This window comes from Parus major, chromosome 8 (genome assembly GCF_001522545.3).
Source record: "Parus major isolate Abel chromosome 8, Parus_major1.1, whole genome shotgun sequence".
Classification (NCBI taxonomy): domain Eukaryota; kingdom Metazoa; phylum Chordata; class Aves; order Passeriformes; family Paridae; genus Parus; species Parus major.
Genome location: NC_031777.1, coordinates 29,579,253 through 29,599,775, shown reverse-complemented (window position 1 = coordinate 29,599,775; position 20,523 = coordinate 29,579,253). Strand labels below are relative to the sequence as shown.

General features: G+C 43.5%; 1 protein-coding gene across 1 annotated transcript in view; it reads right to left on the bottom strand.

The window, feature by feature from the left end:
* Positions 1 to 16,710, bottom strand: part of RAVER2 (ribonucleoprotein, PTB binding 2) — a 23,307-nt gene extending 6,597 nt beyond the window's left edge. Inside the window, exons 1-9 of the mRNA XM_033516251.1 lie at positions 16,660 to 16,710; positions 11,662 to 11,728; positions 10,253 to 10,722; positions 6,808 to 6,999; positions 5,816 to 5,942; positions 4,846 to 4,928; positions 2,162 to 2,266; positions 1,817 to 1,928; positions 372 to 631 (exon numbers count right to left, since the gene is read on the bottom strand). Coding sequence (XP_033372142.1) covers positions 372 to 631; positions 1,817 to 1,928; positions 2,162 to 2,266; positions 4,846 to 4,928; positions 5,816 to 5,942; positions 6,808 to 6,999; positions 10,253 to 10,722; positions 11,662 to 11,728; positions 16,660 to 16,710 — 1,467 coding nt within the window. The remainder of the gene's footprint in view (positions 1 to 371; positions 632 to 1,816; positions 1,929 to 2,161; positions 2,267 to 4,845; positions 4,929 to 5,815; positions 5,943 to 6,807; positions 7,000 to 10,252; positions 10,723 to 11,661; positions 11,729 to 16,659) is intronic.
* Positions 16,711 to 20,523: the final 3,813 nt, after the last annotated feature.

The following is a 20,523-nucleotide window of genomic DNA, read 5'->3' as shown; positions in this document are numbered from 1 at the left end:
AGAGGGAAGAGGAGACAGAGGGAAGAGGAGACAGAGGGAAGAGGAGAGGAGAGAGGAGAGAAGAGGAGACAGAGAGAAGAGGAGACAGAGAGGAGACAGAGGGAAGAGGAGAGGAGAGAGAAGAGGAGAGGAGAGGAGAGAGAGAGAAGAGGAGACAGAGAGAAGAGGAGACAGAGGGAAGAGGAGACAGAGGGAAGAGGAGAGGAGAGAAGAGGAGACAGAGAGAAGAGGAGACAGAGAGGAGACAGGGAAGAGGAGAGGAGAGAGAAGAGGAGAGGAGAGGAGAGAGAGAGAAGAGGAGACAGAGAGGAGAGAGGGAAGAGGAGACAGAAGAAGAGGGAGAGGCAGTGTTTGTGCTGCATGCTCCTTACCCCCAGGCTGGAGTCGCAGTTCTTGAGCTGCCCGGGAGCCTTGGAGGGGGCAGCACGCAGGGCTGGGAGGCTCCCGGCGGGGAGGCTCCCGGCGGGGAGGCTGGGCAGTGCCGGAGGGAAGGGCTGCGCTCCCGGCACCGCCTCGCCTTTGTCTGGAGCGGCGTTGGGCCCGGGAAGAGCTTGTCCAACAATGTGCTGATTTGGGAAGAATGGCAGCATGCCCATCCCTGCCGCTGCTGCAATGGGAGCGGGGTTAGATGCTGCAGCCAGCCATAAATGGAGAAATTTTGCTGTTAGATGGGTTTATTAGAGAGGGTTTGGTTGTGGGGTTAATGAGGTAGGAGAACTGTTCCAGATCCACTTCCCTGGGTTTTGTTCTTTTCCCATCCCACAAGAAAACAACTCAATTTCAAGCTGATTCAATAAAACTCTGACTTTTCCAAACATTCCCTGTGATAACTTGCTTAGTGCTTCCTGTCATTTTCAAAAAACCACTGGGAACAACATCCTGGAGGATGCTGGATGGGAACACAGGGGGGAACCCCACCTCAACTGGCATCAGGAAGAATTCTTTTAACTGAAGAGCTGCAAAGTGTTCTCCAAAATGAAAATCTGGACATTCAGAGCAGCTTTCTGCCTTCCCCTGGATACTTTTTCCTTGCTCCTGGTTACTGCCATGACTCAGAGCACAGCCAGGATTGCAGAACACAGGGAGCAGAGGAGGAAACAAGATCAGAAAATCCTGGAATGGTTTGGGTTGGGAGGGACCTTAAGGATCATCCATTCCCACCCCTGCCATGGCAGGGACAGCTCCCACTATCCCAAGGTGCTCCAAGCTGGCCTTGGGCACTGCCAGGGATCCAGGGACAGCCACAGCTGCTCTGGGAATTCTATCCCAGGGCCTGCCCACCCTCCCAGCCAGGAATTCCTTCCCAATATCCATCTAAATCCCCCCTTTTCCAGCTTAAAGCTATTCCCTGTGTCCTGTCCCTCCATCCCTTGTCCCCAGTCCCTCTCCAGCTCTCCTGGAGCCCCTTCAGGCCCTGCAAGGGGCTCTGAGCTCTCCCTGGAGCTTCTCCTCTCCAGGTGAGCACCCCCAGTATCCAACTGATCTTTCCTCATAAATATTGAGGGATCAATGGCACAGAAATTTGCATTCCAAATTAACATCTGTCAGAGACTGGCTGTTAAAACTCATTTCTTAATAAAATGAAGGCAAAGAGGAAATTTGTGGTTCCTCTTAAGCAACTCACATTTACCTGCTTTGAAAACCCCAGAAAATGTCACCTCTAAATAAAAACATACTCCAAGTGTACACAAAAAGGCAGTAACTGAGCTAACAGAGGATTTAACCACCTGCTTTTGTAACCCAGGGGGAAAGCCAGGTGCATAATGTGAAGCTGGGCATTTCTACTGATTTGGGATGAAATAAAAATGTCATTTACACTTGAGAGCTTCTCCTCGTGTTGCCAGGCCTGAGTTCACTGCTGGCATCACCCCTATGCCCAGCACTGTCTGCAGGAGCATTGTTGGAGGTTCTCCCAGCAAACCTGGTTTCTAAAAGGAAGAAGAGAAAACTGTGTAAATCATTAAAATAATCTGCTCACAGCTACTTTTTAAAACATCCACATTCTCCACCTTTTCAGCTCCACTGAACTGTTCAAGGATGGCAGAACCACGAATGGGTTGGAAGGGAACATAAAGATCATGGGCACCTGATGATAAAAATGGTTTCTTTTAGGAATTCTAGGAGTGTTCAGAGAGAGGCAGAGGTGCAGGGATGGCCTTACACTGTTTGCCTGCATGTTTTCCATCTTCAGGAGCTGCTGCTGGGGCAGGGGCAGGTGGGCAGGGCTCTGCAGCAGCAGGCTGGAGGTGTTCCCCAGAATTGAGCTCTGAGAAAGGATTAAAATGAAAACAAGGGTTAGTTGGCAGCCAGGGAGAACAGCAGGATTGAAACATTTACACACAGTGCTGCTTGAAGAAATTTCACATTTTTACTTAAGACAGCAAAGGAAAATAATAATTTCCTCCAGAGACTCATTTTGCTTCAGAGCAATATCCAGATATGTTTCCCCCCCACAACAATCTACATGAAATCCTACTCCAGAGCCATTAAAACCTGACAAATCCCAGTGCCTGCAGACTGGCAAGTCTATAAAATATTCACATTGTTCATTCAAAATATTCTGGATCAGTTTGCCACCAGAACTGAGCCACTGAATTAATAACTTTGGGGCACCCTCTTCAGACTCTGCCACTGGTATATTCAATATTATGAGCTCTGGCCAGCACTGAGGCTTAAAATAAACTTTAAAAGGCATCATGATTTATGCTTCAGGCCTGGGAAGTGTCTGGCAGCATCACCTGCCAGTAAAATATAGGTTGTTCTATAGGTTGTTGTACAAAAATAAATATACAGGACACTGTGATCACACCAAGTACACTCTTCTTTATTATTTTTTATCACCAAACCCAGGGAATGAAGACTGCAAAACACTTCCCACATATTTCCAAGCCTAGGCTGTGTCTTTGGGTGGCAGGGTTAAATTCCCTAGGGAAAAACCCTTTATGATGGACTAAAATATGATCTTCTGGACTCAGAAATGAGCTTTTCCAAACAAAGATGTGCCATATCTAGATTAGTTATACATCTATTTTAATTGTCTCAGTGATTTCCAGGAGAAATTACGCAGGGCTGGTTATTGTCACCAGTGCCAGGGGCTGCTCCTTCTGAACTTGGCTCCAGCAACAAAGCAAAGTGGTTCAATTGCAAAACTTTCAGAAATAAAAGAGTGGAAAAATCAGTTTCGTCAGAATCCTCACAGGAAAAGCTCTGGATTAATCAAGATTTAATAAAATTGCTGGATGACTGAAGGAAGCATCCCTGAGAAAGCTGAAAATGCATTATTTTGGCACAGGATAATTTGTAACTAAGAGAAATTAAGAGAAACAAGTTGCAAATCAGGCTACCTCGAGTTGAAAAATTACTGGGTAAATAACCTTCAAATATTCTCTGTGGAATCCTTTTTAAATAATTCTTTGAAAACATTCATTCTCATTCTGTTACTTTACAAAGCCCTGAATATAAAACAGAAACCCAAGACATGCAGGGAGCTAAATCAGCGTGACTGGGGAGGTGTTTCAGTGACAACACCGAATTTCAAGACAATAAAAATAAAACAGTGACCTGCTTCTCTGGTTTAGAGAATTCCCCAAAATAAATCACAGAGCAAAATTTGCCTTATAGAAGATATTGGGATCATCAAATCCTTCTAAAATTCAGGTTTGGAGCTCATTAAATGACAGGAAGCTCCCAGGAAGAGAATGAGACTTTTAATTCTCTGGACAGAGAAAACACAAAGTTGTTTGGCTGCAGCTCTCCCAAGCCAAAAACCACTGGAAAAACCTTTGGATCATCATCAATCCCACTGTTAATTGTGGAAAACATCCCTGGCTCCAGCTGTGAGCACCACTCACACTGCCTTCCAAGGAAGCACAGGCTGAAGAGAGAGCAGCAGGAACTTAAACAGACCAAATGAAATTATCATTTAATTTTTTTTAAAAAAGAAAACAAAGAATGATGTAATTTTTTATATGGGCAAATGCAACTCAATGGATGGGGCAAAATTAAGCAGCATTTATTCAAAATTAATATATTCATCTACCAGTTTTTAAAGAAAAAAAGCTGTTTTTTCTGCAAATATTTCTGCATTTTAGTTGGGTCTTTTTTAAGATCTCTAAGCCTGTGTTTCCCAAAAGAACTGCAGAAATAATTGATGCTGAAGGGGATTTTTTAAATGGCAATTTCTGAAATATCAGAAATAATAAGGCTGAGTGATTGACTCCAGTCCCTTGAAGGTATTTGTGTAAATCCCTACCACAAATATTAAATTCAATTTTTGGCTCCTGGCAAAGCTGGAGAAATCCCTGAGAGCAGCTCAGCTCAAATTCTGGTTGTGGGTGCATTTTCTCATTCTGGTTTTCTAGCACAAACACATCCCAAAGATCCTTCCCATTATCTCTCAGGAATTCTGGTGCCCATCTGGAATTACAAGGGGGGTTTATGAGTAAGAAATAACATCTGCAAATCACAATTTATGGCACATCTGGGTCCCTGCAAGCTTGAAAATGAAGTTAAGGGTGCTGAACTTGTTGGTTTGAATCAGATAAACCCCTGAAGTCTCTACAGGAGCGTGGAGGAGCTGCTCCAAGAGAAAGGGATGTGCCAGGCTCCTCGAGAGCTCATTTAAAGAGCATTTTTTTCTGCCAGTAATGACAAGTTTTGTCTACACTGGCAGGTTTAAAGTCAAAAATTTAGATAAAGTAACTCCATTTTGGACTCCCCCATCTCATAACTTTCCTTAGAGAGCTCTAACAGGTTGATTTTAGCTGTAATTCCTTAAAATTTTAGGATCTCTCATGTTAAGATCTCCACAAATACCTCTGTTGATGAGTTTTTTTGGTCACCTACCTGATGAACTTTATTCAACTGCAAAAAAGGTGGCCCAACTGCTGAATTTATGAGGTGAGGTAAACCTGCAGATGCTCCAAGAACTGTTTCAGAAACACACACACACAAAAAAAATATTGTGTATTTTACAAACTGGACAAGTAAAAAATCTTTAGAATTACCCTGTATTTTCAAATTTGCTTTCCAGGAAATTTTCAAGTGTACAAGGGAAGGACAGACTCGCTGAGGTTGGGAGAGGCTATGAAACCTTTTGATGTACAATTATCAGGATGTGAGAGCTCAAAGGCCCCTCCAGGTGCTCCTCCACACCTGATGGTTTCACTCCTGAGCTGATTCCAGGCCTCAGCTTTATCTGAAGTGTTTTAAATTCAGATTTAATTCAAGTGTTTCTGCCCTGAAGTGGTCACTTCACACCCCATTTCTGGGTTTCTTTGTCACCACACTCTCAGCTCTCTCCCACTTGATCTCCTCATCCTTCTGAGCACTTCTGGCATTTGAAATGTGATTAATTAGGGTTTGTGTTTATTTACATCCTAATTAGAACACAGAAATGTTTCTGGCTGATGCTCTAATAAATACTCTGCATGGGCTGTGGCAGCAGCCAAAAGAATAAAGATTTACACTGGCAAGAGGAGGAAGACTCAGGTTGCAAAACTCAAATCTAGGATCAGATTTAAGTTTAGCAAAGTCCTGCAAAAGACATTTCTTTCTAAACCCATTTCTAATATGAATATTCAGAGCCCACAGAGTTAACACAAGGATATTTGCAGGAACACTGAATTTTACCCAAACACACGAGTGTAGAAAAGCACCTCCTCCTTTTGCTTCCATAAAATGTGAAATTATCTGCACAAACACACTGAAACACTGTCTGCACAGATTTTACACGTTATTTCCACTTAATTACTTTGCAAAAGCCTTGCAGCACTAAGAAGAGGGTTTAATTTTGCATTATTTTAGAGCAGCTTACCAGGTTTAACAGCGTGGCCACGCAGCTGGGGCTGCAGCAGCATCTGCAGCATTGCTGGATTGTTAAAACTTTTCATGATCTGCACTGGATTTGGCTCTGGAAGCAAGCCCTTCCTGTTGTTCCTCATCTCCAGTGAAGAGATAAAAAGTGTTAGAAACAGGAGAAAACAATGAATACATTTAAAATCCCTCAAGCTCCAATGGCAATGTACACATTTCATCTGACACAAAAAAAATATCATTTCCTTCCCTGATCCTTGCATTTTTCCCCTCAAATGAAACACCTAACAAATGATTCCAACACAAGCACATTTCTTTTTTTCCTTTAAACCCAGCGTTATCAGTACAGGAGAATAAGAAACGTTGCCATGAGCACCAGATCTTGTAACAGACTTCTCATCTCTTTTATAGAGATGTGGTCTGAGCTGGCTGAAGAGAGGGAACTCTTCTGCCTTTCCACGTAACACTGATCACATCCAATTTTCTAGGAAATAATTTGATAAGACATGTGGGTGTAAAAAGCTTTCTTCTACCTCGAGCATGAAATGAACCTATTTCTCCTGCCTTGAAATTTATCTTAAAGCTGACAAATTCCTGCCTCTGTTTTAAACCAAGTTTTAGCTCGTCCCATGACTCATTCCCAGTCACTTTTGTTTTGAGCTGAAATGATTTCTCTTACAGGAGATTACATTTACTGAAATCCCAGAGCTATGTGGGTGTAACTTTGTGATATTTTATGGATGTATTTTATCTTCTTCCTGGCCATCTTTGCCTAGCAAGGAGCCTGAACTGGGCTGATTCTACAGAATTCCAGAATGGTTTGGGTTGGTTAAAGCCCATCCTTTACCATGGGCAGGGAATGTTCCACCATCCCAGGTTGCTCCAAGCCCTGTCCAACGTGGCTTTGATAAACCCAAAGCTTCCCAAGCCCAGCTCCTTCTCCTCGCTGCGCAAAGCCCCGGCTCATCCCAAAGAGGTTTCCAAGGATCTCACCATCCTCTGTGCTGCTATCAGAGCTGCCAAGGTGCTCCTGCCCGGTGCTCCAGGGGCACAGAAGGACACCTGGACCCTCCTGCCGTTGATGGTCACCCCGTCCATGGCTCCTCTCACGCTCTCTGCCTGCTCCGCGCTCTCGTACTCCACCACGGCAAAGTCCCCGCTGCCGCCGTCCTCGTCCTGGGCAAACTGCAACAACAACAACAACGGTTCCCAGCACTCCAAGGAAAACTGGGAATTCCTGCAGCTGCCCTGCAATATTGTCACCTGCCCCTTGCAAGATCTCTTGCTGACACAACCCAAGGATAACGTTTCCCTCCAGACCAGGAAGTTTCTTTCTCAAAATCTTATTTTTTTATTATAATGGAATTAAGTTGCATGTCACATCTTCATCTATTTGGCATTCACAATTACAGACTCATGATTATTTCCTCCTGGTTATCTGCTCCTTCTTTCCATGATCCCTTCCATTCCCACCTTCACTTCCCTCTCACCTCATGGAGAACACCATGCATTTAACACATATTTAAACAACAAAGGAGGAATGAGAAGGGAATTGTAAATACAGCTGGATGCTACAACCGGTTTTACTTTGCAGGATAATTATAAACTCATTATTCTTCATTTTTTGCCAGCCTGCAATAATCAAAGTGTCGTTCATCAGGGTGCATGACAGCTGCTGAAACATGCAACAATGCAAATTCCACCAGTATCTGGTGCCTTTTGGGAGCATGTGAAGGCTGTGGTTGTGGGGAATGCCAAGAGAAGATGCCAGACTGATCAATCAAGCAGACTGGAAAAGGGCTTATGTGACAAACGCTGCCCTGGCCTTTGTGTGCAGACTTTGAGAGAGAATGAGCAGATTTAAATCAAACAAAAAAACAGGGTGAGAAGGGAGCGATGAAGCTTAGGCAAAAATCTCCAGTCCCTAAATGAATGGCAATGATAAACTGATACCAGCTTTGGTGTGGAAGAGACAAAACCTGCTCCAGATTGCACTGGATAAAAACAACCTCAGCCCAATAGACTTCCCCTGACAGCTGAAATATAAATGTAAAAGATTTGGAAGAAAAGGAGGGTGGTCAGATAAATCTTTAATGGCACAGTTACAGCCTGGCCTCTGGGCAGAGCTCTGGAGAGCACATATTTCATATACAAATATATTTTATATTTATATATTATTTTGATACCAGTTTAGGTGCACTGGCAAAGACCTGAGGTACTTGAGAAAAGAAGGGTTTGAAGCTATGGAACATCTGTATTTTAGTTTATCTGTATTTTAGTTTCAGCTAAAATGAAACACAGTTAAAAACTCCCTTAACACGTCCCAAGTGCAGCCACCAAATATTATTGCAAAGGATTCAGGAATTTTTCAACTTCCCAAGTAAACAGGTACTGAATAAAGCTCTTTATTCCTATCCAGATAAGGGTGGAGACCTTTTAATGACAATTTAAAGTTGACAGAAGAAAAGAATGAGGTTTTCTGGTCCATTTTGTTGAAACAAAGGACAAAACACATTTTTCCTAATATCCATGTGTAAGTGTTCAGCTTCAGCTCCTCCTGACAGAACATTCCTGTTGTCTACAGAGAAGAAATAAAAACGATTTTTAAAAAAATGGTAACTTTAGAATAAGAGGAAATAACCCAGAGTTGATTTCATGAGTTCAGGTAAGAATTTTGGGCAAAGGACTGTGTTTATTTGATGAAATCCTGCATGAGCTCCCAGCAGAACTAAGCCATGGCAGCACCACAAGAGCTACATTCAAATTTTACAGAAAAAAAAAAAAAATCTCAATCACTCCCTATAGAAATTCCCCCCACATTGAGGTTTCTGTTACCTTCTCATCTCCCAGTTTTTCTGTCTCTACCCACCCCATCACATCTCCCCTCTCTGCTTTTTCTGCCTTTTTTTGGGTTTTCCTCCTCCTTCTCTCTTTGTCCTCAATTTTCAGGTAGTCTCACTCACAAACCCAAAATTAATTAGCACCCATTTTCTTCCCTTTTTCAAATCTGAACTATTTGTTTTCCTACCTCCACCCTCCTGTGTTTTATAGGAAGAGGAATATTTAATGACCTAATGCACACAGACACTCTCCTCACCCACACCAAGTATGACCCAAGATTTATCACCATTTTAAAAGGTAAAAAGTCAATTTCTGGGTGCCTCTAACTGCACAGCAGAGCTCTGTCAGTGAAACCCACCTTTCCCCAAGAAGTCTGTTATTCTTTGAAGCTCAGAATTTTTAAAGGATGGTGAAAAATTGTTGGGGGAGCTGATAACAGCCCCCGGATTATTTGACAGCTGGAAAAAAAAAACCCGAAGGAAAAGACTTAAAAGGATCAATCTGTTGAGCTAATTAAACAAAGATTGAGCAGGAGACTTGAGTACAGCATTTAATACCTACTTACAGGAAGAAAATAATGGAGAGCAAAAGCTCCTTAATAGAGGCATCAGTGAGGTAAGGCTGAAGCCAGACACATTCCCAGGCTGGAGATCAAAATAGTCAGGAAGGGGCATTTTCTGGGAAGAGTTCATTCCAATCAATTCATCTCCTGGTGTATTTGGATCAAGCAAGTCTAAGGATTTACTCTGGCCACCTACAAATTGCTGGGGCTGGCAAAGAGCCCCCAGGAGAAGGCCTGCAGGTGGTTGGGCTGCAGATCCTGCTGGACCTTCTGCTCCACATGCTGGGAATCTCTGAGCGCTCATCCCTGGGGCTGATCCCTGAGCAGCCTCCACAGAGACTTAAGGGGAAAAAAAACAACAATAAAACAACCCTGGAACTGGAATCTGAGTGACTACGAGGAAAGATTTCCTTCTACTGCCTGTTTATGATGATCTATCTGTGCCACATCTGTTTGTGGCCTCCTCTCACAAGGATGAGAAGGAAACGTTTGAACTACCAAGGCGAGGATCCACCTCTTCTCTGCTTCCCAGCTTTCCAAAAGATGTGTCACTTCTATCCCTGGCAATACCCAAGGAGCCAAGCCTGCATCTTCCTCAGTTAGAGAAAAAAATGTTAAATATTAATGTATTTATTATATTACGTACTTTGCATCATCTGAACCATTGCACTTGTGGCTATTCATACACTCTAGCTTTCTCTGAGCAATAAAACCTTCAGCAATGTTTACTTTTAAAGCTCTCAAAAACCAAATTATTTTCAGTAAATGACATAAGGGGATGTCTTCCAGACATTTTGCTGGCATTTCACTGGTGGTGTCCTGCAGAATTCCCAGGCAACAGGGATCAGGCACTGCACACCCAGAGCAGTTCAGCATCACTACTCCCATCACTGTGCAGATGCACAACAGTTGATAGGAAAACTGATAGGAAAATAAAAATAATTAGGAAAAATAGAAGTGGAAGACAGCAAGAGCGAAGTGAGGCAATACTGCAGTCCTAACCTTGGTTTTCCATAAGACAGAAACCAAACATACCTGGCAGAACACAGGTTTGTACTTGAGGGAGAAAGCCTGGATCAGCTCTTTCGAATCAGCGCAGTCTTTTTGTAATTTATCCACGCAAAGGCACTTGGAGTGAATGAGGTTTGTGGTCAGCTGGTTCACATCCATCCACTGTGCAAACAGAGTGCTCTCCTCCAGCTGCTTGCCCAGGAGTTCCAGCCTGGCCTTGGCAGCAGAGTCCTTCTTCATGTATTCCACGAATCCATAGCCCTTGGAATGGCCGGTGAGCTCGCTGTAGACCAGGAAACACCTCTCCACATTGCCATAGGCTCGCACCAGCTCCTCAAACTCCTCTATCCTGAGGGAAAGGGGCAGGTTGGTGATGCACAGCAGAGCATCCGTCGGCTGGAGCTGCACGGAGATCTCCTTGCCACGCAGGGAATGCTGGTGGAATTTCCTGATGGCGCTCTGGGCCTGCTCCCCGTTCAACAGGGTGACAAATGCTGCAAGAGAGCAGGAGTGGGGACATCACCTACCCCAGCTGATCTGCAGCCACACCTCTCCCTCCCCCTGAAACCACAGCTGAGAGCTGCAGATTTACCCCAGAGACACAGAAGGTAAATGATGTATCTATTATATATATATTATATATCATGTCTAAAATCTGGGATTATCAATTGAACATCAAGAGCAATTAACTCAAAAAGTGACTATGTGGTGATGCACAGCTTCACTGCTTGGAACCCAACCAGATTTTGTAGCTGGGGAACAAAATTAAATATTCTGCTAGCAGACTATTATTTACGGAATTAAATATTCCATTGAAGTCAACACATGACAGATTCTATGGGATCTCTTTGATGACAATGTCCACAAGTTCTCACTTTGGGGTTAACAGATCTTTTTTGGGGGTTTTCAGTCCATAAAGCATTTCACACAATCCCAAACAGGATGAGGGTGGCAGGGACCTCCTAAGGGCCTCTTGTCCAACCTGCTCCTCAAGCAGGGTCACCCAGATGGGTTCCAGGATCCCAAGGGATGGAGATTCCACAACCTCCAACAGTGCTGGGTGACCCTCACAGGGCCAAAGTGTTTCCTGATGTGAGCAAACTACAAATGCATCTGGAGCTGGGCAGGTTTCCCTCTCAGGCACGTGTGGTTTGTCCCAAGAGTGGCCTCAGGACCAGTTTTCCAAAGGAATTGAGCCAGCTGAGGTCAGCTTTGTCCCAAAGGGACACTCACTGAGGAATAATCCTGAGAGAGACCAGAGGGCACCAAAAAACTTCTGATCAACACCAGAAAGTTTCCAGTTTCCACTGGCTTCAGTAGAAGGTGACAAAAAGGCACTGAGGGACACCAGACAAGCTGTGACAGTCCATGACCTCACACACAGCACAGTGCTCCTCACAGAACTGAAATATGTGCAAGTTTAAAGTTCTCACCTGTTCTTTTATTCCTGTCCACATAACAATACTTGATTTCATAATCTTTAAACAAGTCGTGGATTTCCTGCAAGGGAAAAAGTACAAGCAACATCACATAAAAAGTCACCAAACCAAGCAAGTGGATAAATTCATCCTCATTTCAAACAAAACCCAAAAACTTTCCCAACAAACAGAAAATTTCACCATAGAAACACTATCAAATATTTGTTTTTAAAGGAGCTGGTTACACTGCTGCAGCAATGTTTTTATCTCACATATAAAACTGGCTCGCTGAATTTGATTAATTTACTTTTCATTCTCTGGGGTCACATAAACACAAAAGGGCGTCCTGTAACTGTCTTTTGATAAAAACAAATAACATCACAGCTCATTAAATAGCAAAACCCTCTCCATTTCTCTGAAGTGCAACTGGCATAGCTAAAATACCACACAGACAAGGAACACTGGCAGCATCACATCACCAAATTTACAGAGGGCACAATGCTGCCCCAAAACCCACCAGTTGCTTCAGTCTCCTGCTCAAGTTCACTTTAATAGATTTTCACTCTTACTAATGGATATTCTTTCACCCAGCAGATAATTGTGGCCAGAGTACCCCCTGGAAAGTATCCTCTATCAATTACTGCACAGCTGCTCAACAGAGAATCAATCCCAAGAGTGCTGTTTGCTCCCACTAATTAATGGGAAGAGACAAGGGGTGGGTAAGAGCAAGTCTAAGAGGAGTTTCCTACAGCTATTCCCAAAAATCAAGGTGCACGCGCTCCAAAAACCCCACAAATTATTGTCAGTTCAGTGCTGAGAAAGCAGAGATGAACATTCACCACCCCAAGGGAAAACCAGGAGCAATAACCTGGATATTTACATTATTTTAGATGGATAAATCCCACATACAAGAGTGCAAGATGATTTCTGCAAGCAAAATAATCAACCAGCTTCTTCTGAAAGTTTAATTGCAGATGATTTGCAGCAGATAAGTGTAGCTGCCAGTTTGGAAATTCAATATATGAAGCCTAAAGGTTAATTGGGTTCTCTGTGAGGGGTATCAGGTACACACCTTTTAGTCAAGAGAGCACCAATCTCTAGTTTCACTATTTAACAGCTGTCAAATACTGCATTAATAAAATATGGCAGCATTTCTCCAGCCACCACCCATCCTCGAATAAGGTGTGATAAAGATGGGGTTTCTGATATGCAAGATATGCCCAAAATTCAAGCCAGGTAGGGGATTTGAGTGTGAGCATCTTTCAAACAAGAATTAGGTGGCTCTTTCTCAGACATGAGAGACTGAAAAGACATTTTCTGTACAGTTTTGGCAGCTCAGTTGTGCTGGGCCACTGAAGAATCCAAAAAGTGGTTTCTGTCCCTCTCAGAAGAAGAGGGACGTGTTTGCCCTTTTGATTCCCGGTATTATTTTACAGGAGCAACACTGAAAGCTTTATATGATGATTAGGTAGCAGGAAATAGGATTTCAAACAGCTCTGAACACTCTTTTGAAAGTCATCTGTGTATCAGATGATTCCACATGATTTCCCAGTAACTGCCTGAAACTTTGAGAGGAAAAACAGCCCCTGCTGAACACCTCTTTGGGAGATAATTATGAGATCTCATATAAAAAATGATGAGAATATAAGGGAGATTTACAACAAAGCCTGATTTAAGCAGAGAAATCTGGTGAAGATTTGAAGACCAGTTTCCACAGGTGGCTGCAAACACTGCCAGGTTTGTGCAAAGGGTTCTTCCAGGAAGGTTCTGGTTCTTGTGCTCTCGTGGGCTCTTGGCAGGGCTGAGTCCTTCACCTGTGGAACTGGGGTTGTGCTGAGTTTCTGTGAAAGCATTTCTCACATAGCACCGCTGGTGAGGATTCACAAAGATAAAACACACCCTGCCAACTCTAGGAAAATGTGTACTCCTTTCAACCAAACAGCTGTAAATATCTGTGTGTTACACTGAGATTTGCTAAGCCAGGCACTTCTCTAAACTTCACCTCCAACATGTCCCAGCACTCGGATCTCCTCGGAAAGAAGGGACAGTGCTTCCACCGTGATGTTCCCAGCTTTGCTCCCCACAGCTCAGGGCAAGGCCTCAGCTCTGCTCCCCGTGCTCCAAGCAGCTCTCCAGGACAGGGCCAAGGAGGGAATGTTTGCTCTGGAGGAGAAGGGGGTCAGCCGAGTCAGGTAGATCCTCTGCTGTTAACTCGTGAGGAATGTAAGCAGAGGGATGTTTCCCTGAGAACGGTGGAAACAAACAGCGCCGCTTGTTCCCATCGCCGGCCCCGCTCCGGGGAGCTCCTGCACCCCCAGCCCGGAGCAAACCCCGAGCACTGCCCTCAACTCCGAGCTGTAGTAAAGCAGGAGTAAACTCGGAGCGGTACCACACCTGAGTAGTGGCTGCCAGCCCCGGTGCCACCGCCTTGTCCACGCTCCAACAACCTGAACGTGCCAGTGACAAAACTGCTCCTACTAAAGGGCTTCTTCCTCTTTAATAAATCAATTAATCTGTTAATCTACAAAAACTGACTGAAAAGTCCCACAGTAATCTTCACTACATCCTATTAAACATCCTATAAACAACAGCAATATTTACCAACACGCTGAAGGCTCGAGTGTCACGCACTGGATAAAGTAGATTTTAACTATAAAAATATTAAGTAGTTCTGTCTGGTCCCTTCCAACCCAAATTATTCCAGGATTTTGTACTCCTGGAACAGAAATACAACCAATAAAGCATAGCTACCCTACAGCCCTTTAAAGATTTAAAAGCAGATTATCTCAGCACCAGTACAAATTAAAATTGTAACTAGGAAATAATCGGTCATACATGAAAATTAGCAGAACAAGCAAAGTCAAATATAATAGAGGGAGCTTAAGATAAATCACTCTTTAACCTTTAAAAAAGTGTATTATTTACTACTGTAAATATGGTCTTGAAATACTTCAGTTCTTGCTCTGTCTTCTCTTGGGTAGAAAAACTGGCAAACTGAGTTTTCAGCATTTATTATCAATTTGAGACTTGCACCTCTGAGACAGAAAGAATTCTTTAGAGAGGATCTTTGTGTTTAGTACCTGCATTGTTTTAAACACAAATGAGAAAGGGACTCATTCACAGGCACATTTATCAAATTAGTAAAGCTCAGTGGTTGATTTCTGATAAAAGCAGCTTTTCCTACCCTGACTCCCACAGTGCAAGGAAGAAAACATCCAAGAAGTTCTCATTACTCACCTGGAATACATAAAATATATATAATAACGTATATAAAGCCTACAGCACACCAAACCCAAGCACTGCTCTCTCTCTAGATGTAAAACTAGATTTTATATTAAATGAAATAATTGTGCTATTCTGGCAGCAGAATATTTAACAATTCTAAGGGTGCCTGGCCAGATTTCTGCAGTGAGCTTTAGGGAAGTCTCCAATATAAACACTCTCCAAGCCTCGTCTATAACTTGGCTCTCACTGAGCAGCTGAAGGCCTGAACTTCACATGAATATCCTTGAAATGTGAATCAATTAAGTTTAAAGTAGTTACTTGGCTAACCAAGAAGTTTTAAATCATCTCACAGCTGAAAAAGGCTTTGTTCCATTTGTGCAGGCAGGACAGGAAAAAGAGAACATGTCAGGAAAAAAAGCTTTACATTTACAAAATTGTATAATGGGGTGTTCATTTGATTCTGATTTTTGACTGCTGAATTATCTGAGTTCATGACATGACACGTGGATGTCACTGCAGAAATTAAACAAATAATAAATAGTAAACAAGAGAACATTGACACAGTTTAAATAATATGTTATTAAGGGGAAAACCCAGAGCTCTGTTGGAGAGCAAGTGCAACACTCAGCACCAACAAGAGGGTTAATAAAAATACAAAAGGACTGATGCCAAGTGCAATTTTAACCATCTTCTAATCAGAGGTAGGAGGGCCTCAAAATTTCATTAATTGCTGGATAAATGTCCCAAAGAAGTAACATTTTGGACAGACTGGGCTCACCACACCTCCTCCTTCCCAGTTTCCAGGTTAAAGTTCTCAGAGGAGCAGAGCTGGAGGATCAGGTGTGAGATGTGGCAGATGTTGACCTGCCCAGAACAGCGAGCACTGAGGTGTTTCCCAAAGCTCCTGCTCAGCTCATTCCCTCTTCATTTCCACAGCCCCAAACTAGGAAATCTGAAATGGATTCAAGCCTGTCACTTCAGGCCAAAAACTCCTTTTAGGGCAAACCTTTGTGTTTGGGAATTGATTCTCACTTGTGTAAGATCAGAGCTCTCAAAGATCTTTAGAGAAGTAATATAAGAAAATGTGAAGACAGGAAAACAACAATTTCTCCGTGGAATGTATTTCCTCTGATCTTCCAGAGACTTTTGGGAGTGTTGGTAAGAGGACCTTTATGGGACTGGAAATTAATTCCATCATCCTGGGTATACTGGGTAGTGTGAGAGCTGAATTAAAGAGGGAGAAGACATAGAAAGAGGTAATTTGAGAGAGCAAGAGCTCAAAGCAAAAGAAAAGTAATAAAAAAAATTTTAAAATGCCCATCTTAAAGGCATGAGAGCTGCTCCCTGTCCACAATGTGCCTTTCATGTTCAGGCAGTGTGACAGAGGAGTCTTGAAAACACAAAGGCCCTTCTACTTAAAGGTCTGGCATCCAACAGCTTGGAGAGAGCACTTCCTCAAATCATCACACCTCATTAGAGGCTTTCCATCAAACAAGGAAAAATTATGGCTAATCCAGGGAGAAAGGGAAAAAAAAATGCCACAGCCCCACCAGAAACAGCACCATGCTAAGGAGTGATTTGGCTTTTGATCAGGAACAGACAGCAGAGGGAAAAAACTGAATGGGTCCACCAGGTTCCAAAATACCAAATAATTCCTTATCCCAGGTGGACTGTACCAGGTTTGTATCAACAGCTCAGTGTTTCATTGTTGTCTGGATTCTGTCCCAGCCCAGGAGAACCACGGGGTGTTAAAATAATTAACCAGCCCTACTTTGATGGATGTCCTACATTAAAGTAAAGCCTCCTCTCCACCAGGTTTATTTTGTAGAACTGTGACATTGTGGCATTTAGGGATAATCCATCCAAAAATGGTTGGGAGAAAGTGTGTCTTCCACAGAATCTTCTATCTGCAAAGGGGAGGAAGCAAAAAGCCAACAGCTCTTGCTGGGCAGCTGATCTTGGCACAGAACACTGGAGATCTGGCTACAAATCTCAGTAATGATGAGCAAAAAAAGATAAATACCCCAGGTCTAATCTTCCCAGCAGGAATTCCATGGGACAGGAACTGGTATCCCATATCAGTCTGCTGATGGTGATGAGCCACTGCCCCTAGGGAAGTTCCTCAGCCATAAATAAGGAGCCACTCACAGTGAAAAAAACAAAACAAATTGGGGAAAATTAAAATAAATTCTTCTAATCCAATAGGGTACTTAGAGAAAAACTGTAAATGGTAAAACCCATTTTCCTGGTTTGAGATGGGACAGAACAAATTTTGTTCTTCCTGGTTCAGTGCTGTGTTTTGACTTTAGGATGAGAATCATGCTGCTAACACAGGGATGTTTCAGTTGTTGCCAAGAAGAGACTCCTCTGAGCCAAGGACTTTGCAGCTCCCATGCACAGGTGCATGGAATGCCAGGAGGAGCCAAAGGGATGCTCCACACCACAGAATGTCATGCCCACTACATAAACTGGGAGCAGTTTATCAGTCAGTGGTTGCTGAGCAACTCTACTGGGAACCACTTGTTTCTCTTGGCTTTAATTCCTTCTTAATACAATTAATATTAGTATTATATTAATTTTAGGTATGCTTTGTTTTGCTTCAATAATTAAACTGCTCTTAACTCCCAAGCTTTACTTATCCCCTGATTCTCTTCAGCACCAGAGCAGTGAAGAAATTAAAAAGTGACTGTGTGGTGTTTATTTGCTGGCTGGGGTAAAACCAATGCAAACTCAAAATAAAACCTCCTGTTTAGTGAGGTACAACTTCAATTCTGCTCATCCTGAAGTTCTTGGCATCTGTTTAGCAGAAAAGGAGAGAGGAAGGTGGTACTTCCTTCCCTCCCTCTGCTCAGTTCCTCCTCCACTGGGAACAGTTTTGGGATTGTTTCAAGGACCTTCTGGTTGCAATTTTTGTTCTTACAACATCCCACAGGACCGTGTCCCTTGGTGCTGGAATGGATGTTGGATCAGGGATGGTGGCTCAGGGATGGTGGCTCAGGGATGGTGGCTCAGGGAGATGCACACACACAAGGCAATCCAAGAGATCCCTGACCCACTGCCAAGCACTGATCATGATAAAAGGAATCAATCACCACAAGCAGGCTCACTTTTAAGTCTCTTGGCAAAGACTCCTCCTGCAAACATCAGTGTGACCACACCACCACATCAGAGGCTATTACTGCTAACGAGAACAGACTCCCTATCTGCTGCTCTTCAACAGGACTCCCACCAAGGGGACCATCTTACTGCAGAACATCCCACATCTCTGCCCTCAGGAAGCCATAGAATGACTGCTCTAGGAGCCCAGGACACTTTCCCACTCTGGCAAGCAGAACTGGAATTGGAGCAGAGTGGATCACTAATCCAAGCTTGTCCCAGTGAAGCTCCAGGGAGAAACAGGGAAGCCTCTCGTGATGCTGCTCCAGCCTCACTACTGAATTCTGCCTTTAAGGCACAGTCACTGCTACACAAATCAAAGATCTGAAGATTTAGAGAGGTCAGCAACAGCCTATGGTCATTTCTAGGTCATTATCACACCACACATTTGATATTGTACTAGAGGAATCCCATGAGGATGAATCTGGGGAACCACCTGGCAACTCTGGAGTTCAACATCGACCCACTTGCCAACTGAACAGCAAATGGAGACTCTGCTGTCACAAACAGTGAAGATGTCAATTGTTTACTGTGGATCTGCCACAAAAAAATTCCTTTCTCCATGGCTGCAGTGAGAGAACTGCCTGAAGAAACACTGATCCTGAAGCCATCTATTTGTAGGCTGAGCTCTGTTTGGTTTCTAAGACTGCAAACCTGCTTCTGCTTCAGAAACCTCATGGCCAAGGGACATTTCTTCTGTGGCCTCAAGAGTAATTTATGTTTTTAATTTAGTTTAACACAGGTGGGGCTCCAGAGGTAATTGAAGATTACAAGTACAATAATAAAGTTAATATGTAGCTACAACTGGCAGAGGAATTATATTCGTTATGTAACTTAATATTAAAAAAATGAAGTTTTTTCCTACTTTTCTGACAAAGCTGAGTATCTCCACCAATCTCTCTATCAGCAGAACAGTAATTTTTCACTTCAAAACTATTTTGGTAAATCTTGGCCTCACTCTTCACTTAACAACAAATGGCAGCAAAGCCAACACCCCAACGCTCAGAGATGAATAGTTACATTTATGAAAACCTATTCTGGGAGACTTGGCTGCATTTCAGGGATGTTCATCTCCCTCTTGACAGTGAGTAAGACTGGCCAGGTCAGAAACAGTTTATCTGATTTTACTTGGCTCACCAATTACTTCAAGGAGAAAACAGAAGACAAACCTGTGTTTACCATGGGTATTGTTAACTGGCAAGAAGAAACGTTAAATTTCATAGTAATTTTGGAAGTATATGACAGCCAAATACACAGGTAAACTCCACATGCCTGACCACAAACATACTTCTGTCCAAAACTGCTCCAGGACAGAAACTTCCTCTCTGCAGCACAATTCTTTTGCCTTTGTTACCACCACCAGTAGTTCATCAACATTAAAAATTAAAATAATAGTTTGTACAGCGCATCTTAGGATCCGTACATGGTGCTCAGGGCAACATTAGAACCCAACATATAGGAGAAAAAGGCATCTAAGTGCTGCTTTTAAGCCATCAAAATAGAAAGCCAAAATTCCAGAGAACTCCATGGCTGCCAGACTTGACCTTAATGTTGGCATCTCCCTGTAGCACACTACAAGGAGAGCAAGCAACGTCAAACTTGAAAGTCTCCCTGGAGGTAAATTCCCACATGGGAACTGATGAAAGACCTGCAGTGGGACACGACTGGAGTGTCAGAGAGTGCTCCTGTCCTGGCCATCCACAGCGAGCATCTGGTGACACACCAGCAAAGCCCTCTCTGTCAACACTGCCACTTCATGAAGATTAGCAGCCCTCACCAAGCTGTGAGTTTGCTATTGATCAGCTCACCAGGCTGCTATAAACAGAGGTGCCTAAAGCAGCCTAACAAAGCTGTCATCTCGAAACTTTTAACGTGCTAGAGCAGGGCCAGACACACCGAGAGGCACGGCGGACGCCAGAACAAAACAGCCAGAAGTGCAGCAGCCAGCTGGGTGCCGCGGCTCGGATTACTGCGAGAGCTCACAGAGCCTCTCCAAAATGAATAGTCCCCTTTTTCTGCCGGAGTTATGCAGAAATTGAGAGTCTGCACGTGCTGCTCTTACCCGCAGGTAGTGAAACCACCTGTGCTTTAGAGAGGGGGGAGGCAGACGAGGAGCAGAGCAGAACAAAAGCCGCAGTTTCTGTTTTGTTTTTTTCATCCTCGTGCATCAAGTTGTGTGTCTGGAGCTGGTGAAGTGACTGTGCAGCGAAATCACCTCAGCATCTGACTCACAGCACTACTCGGTTGAAGAGTTCAGCGATCATCTCCTACCAACAGCAGCAATTCGAGCAGAATTTTCCTAAACCACCGTCAGCCTGCGGAAAACCGCTTTCCCTCTCAACGTCTGGCTCACCTCACAATAAAAAAAAAATAATTAAAAAAAAAAAAAAAAAGCAGGCTGTGGAAGCTTTTTCGCCCACATTTCTCACCGAAAGCGGCCGTGCTGCAGTGCTCTACCTGTAGGCACACAGGTGCCGCCTCTCCGCCGGTGCTCCC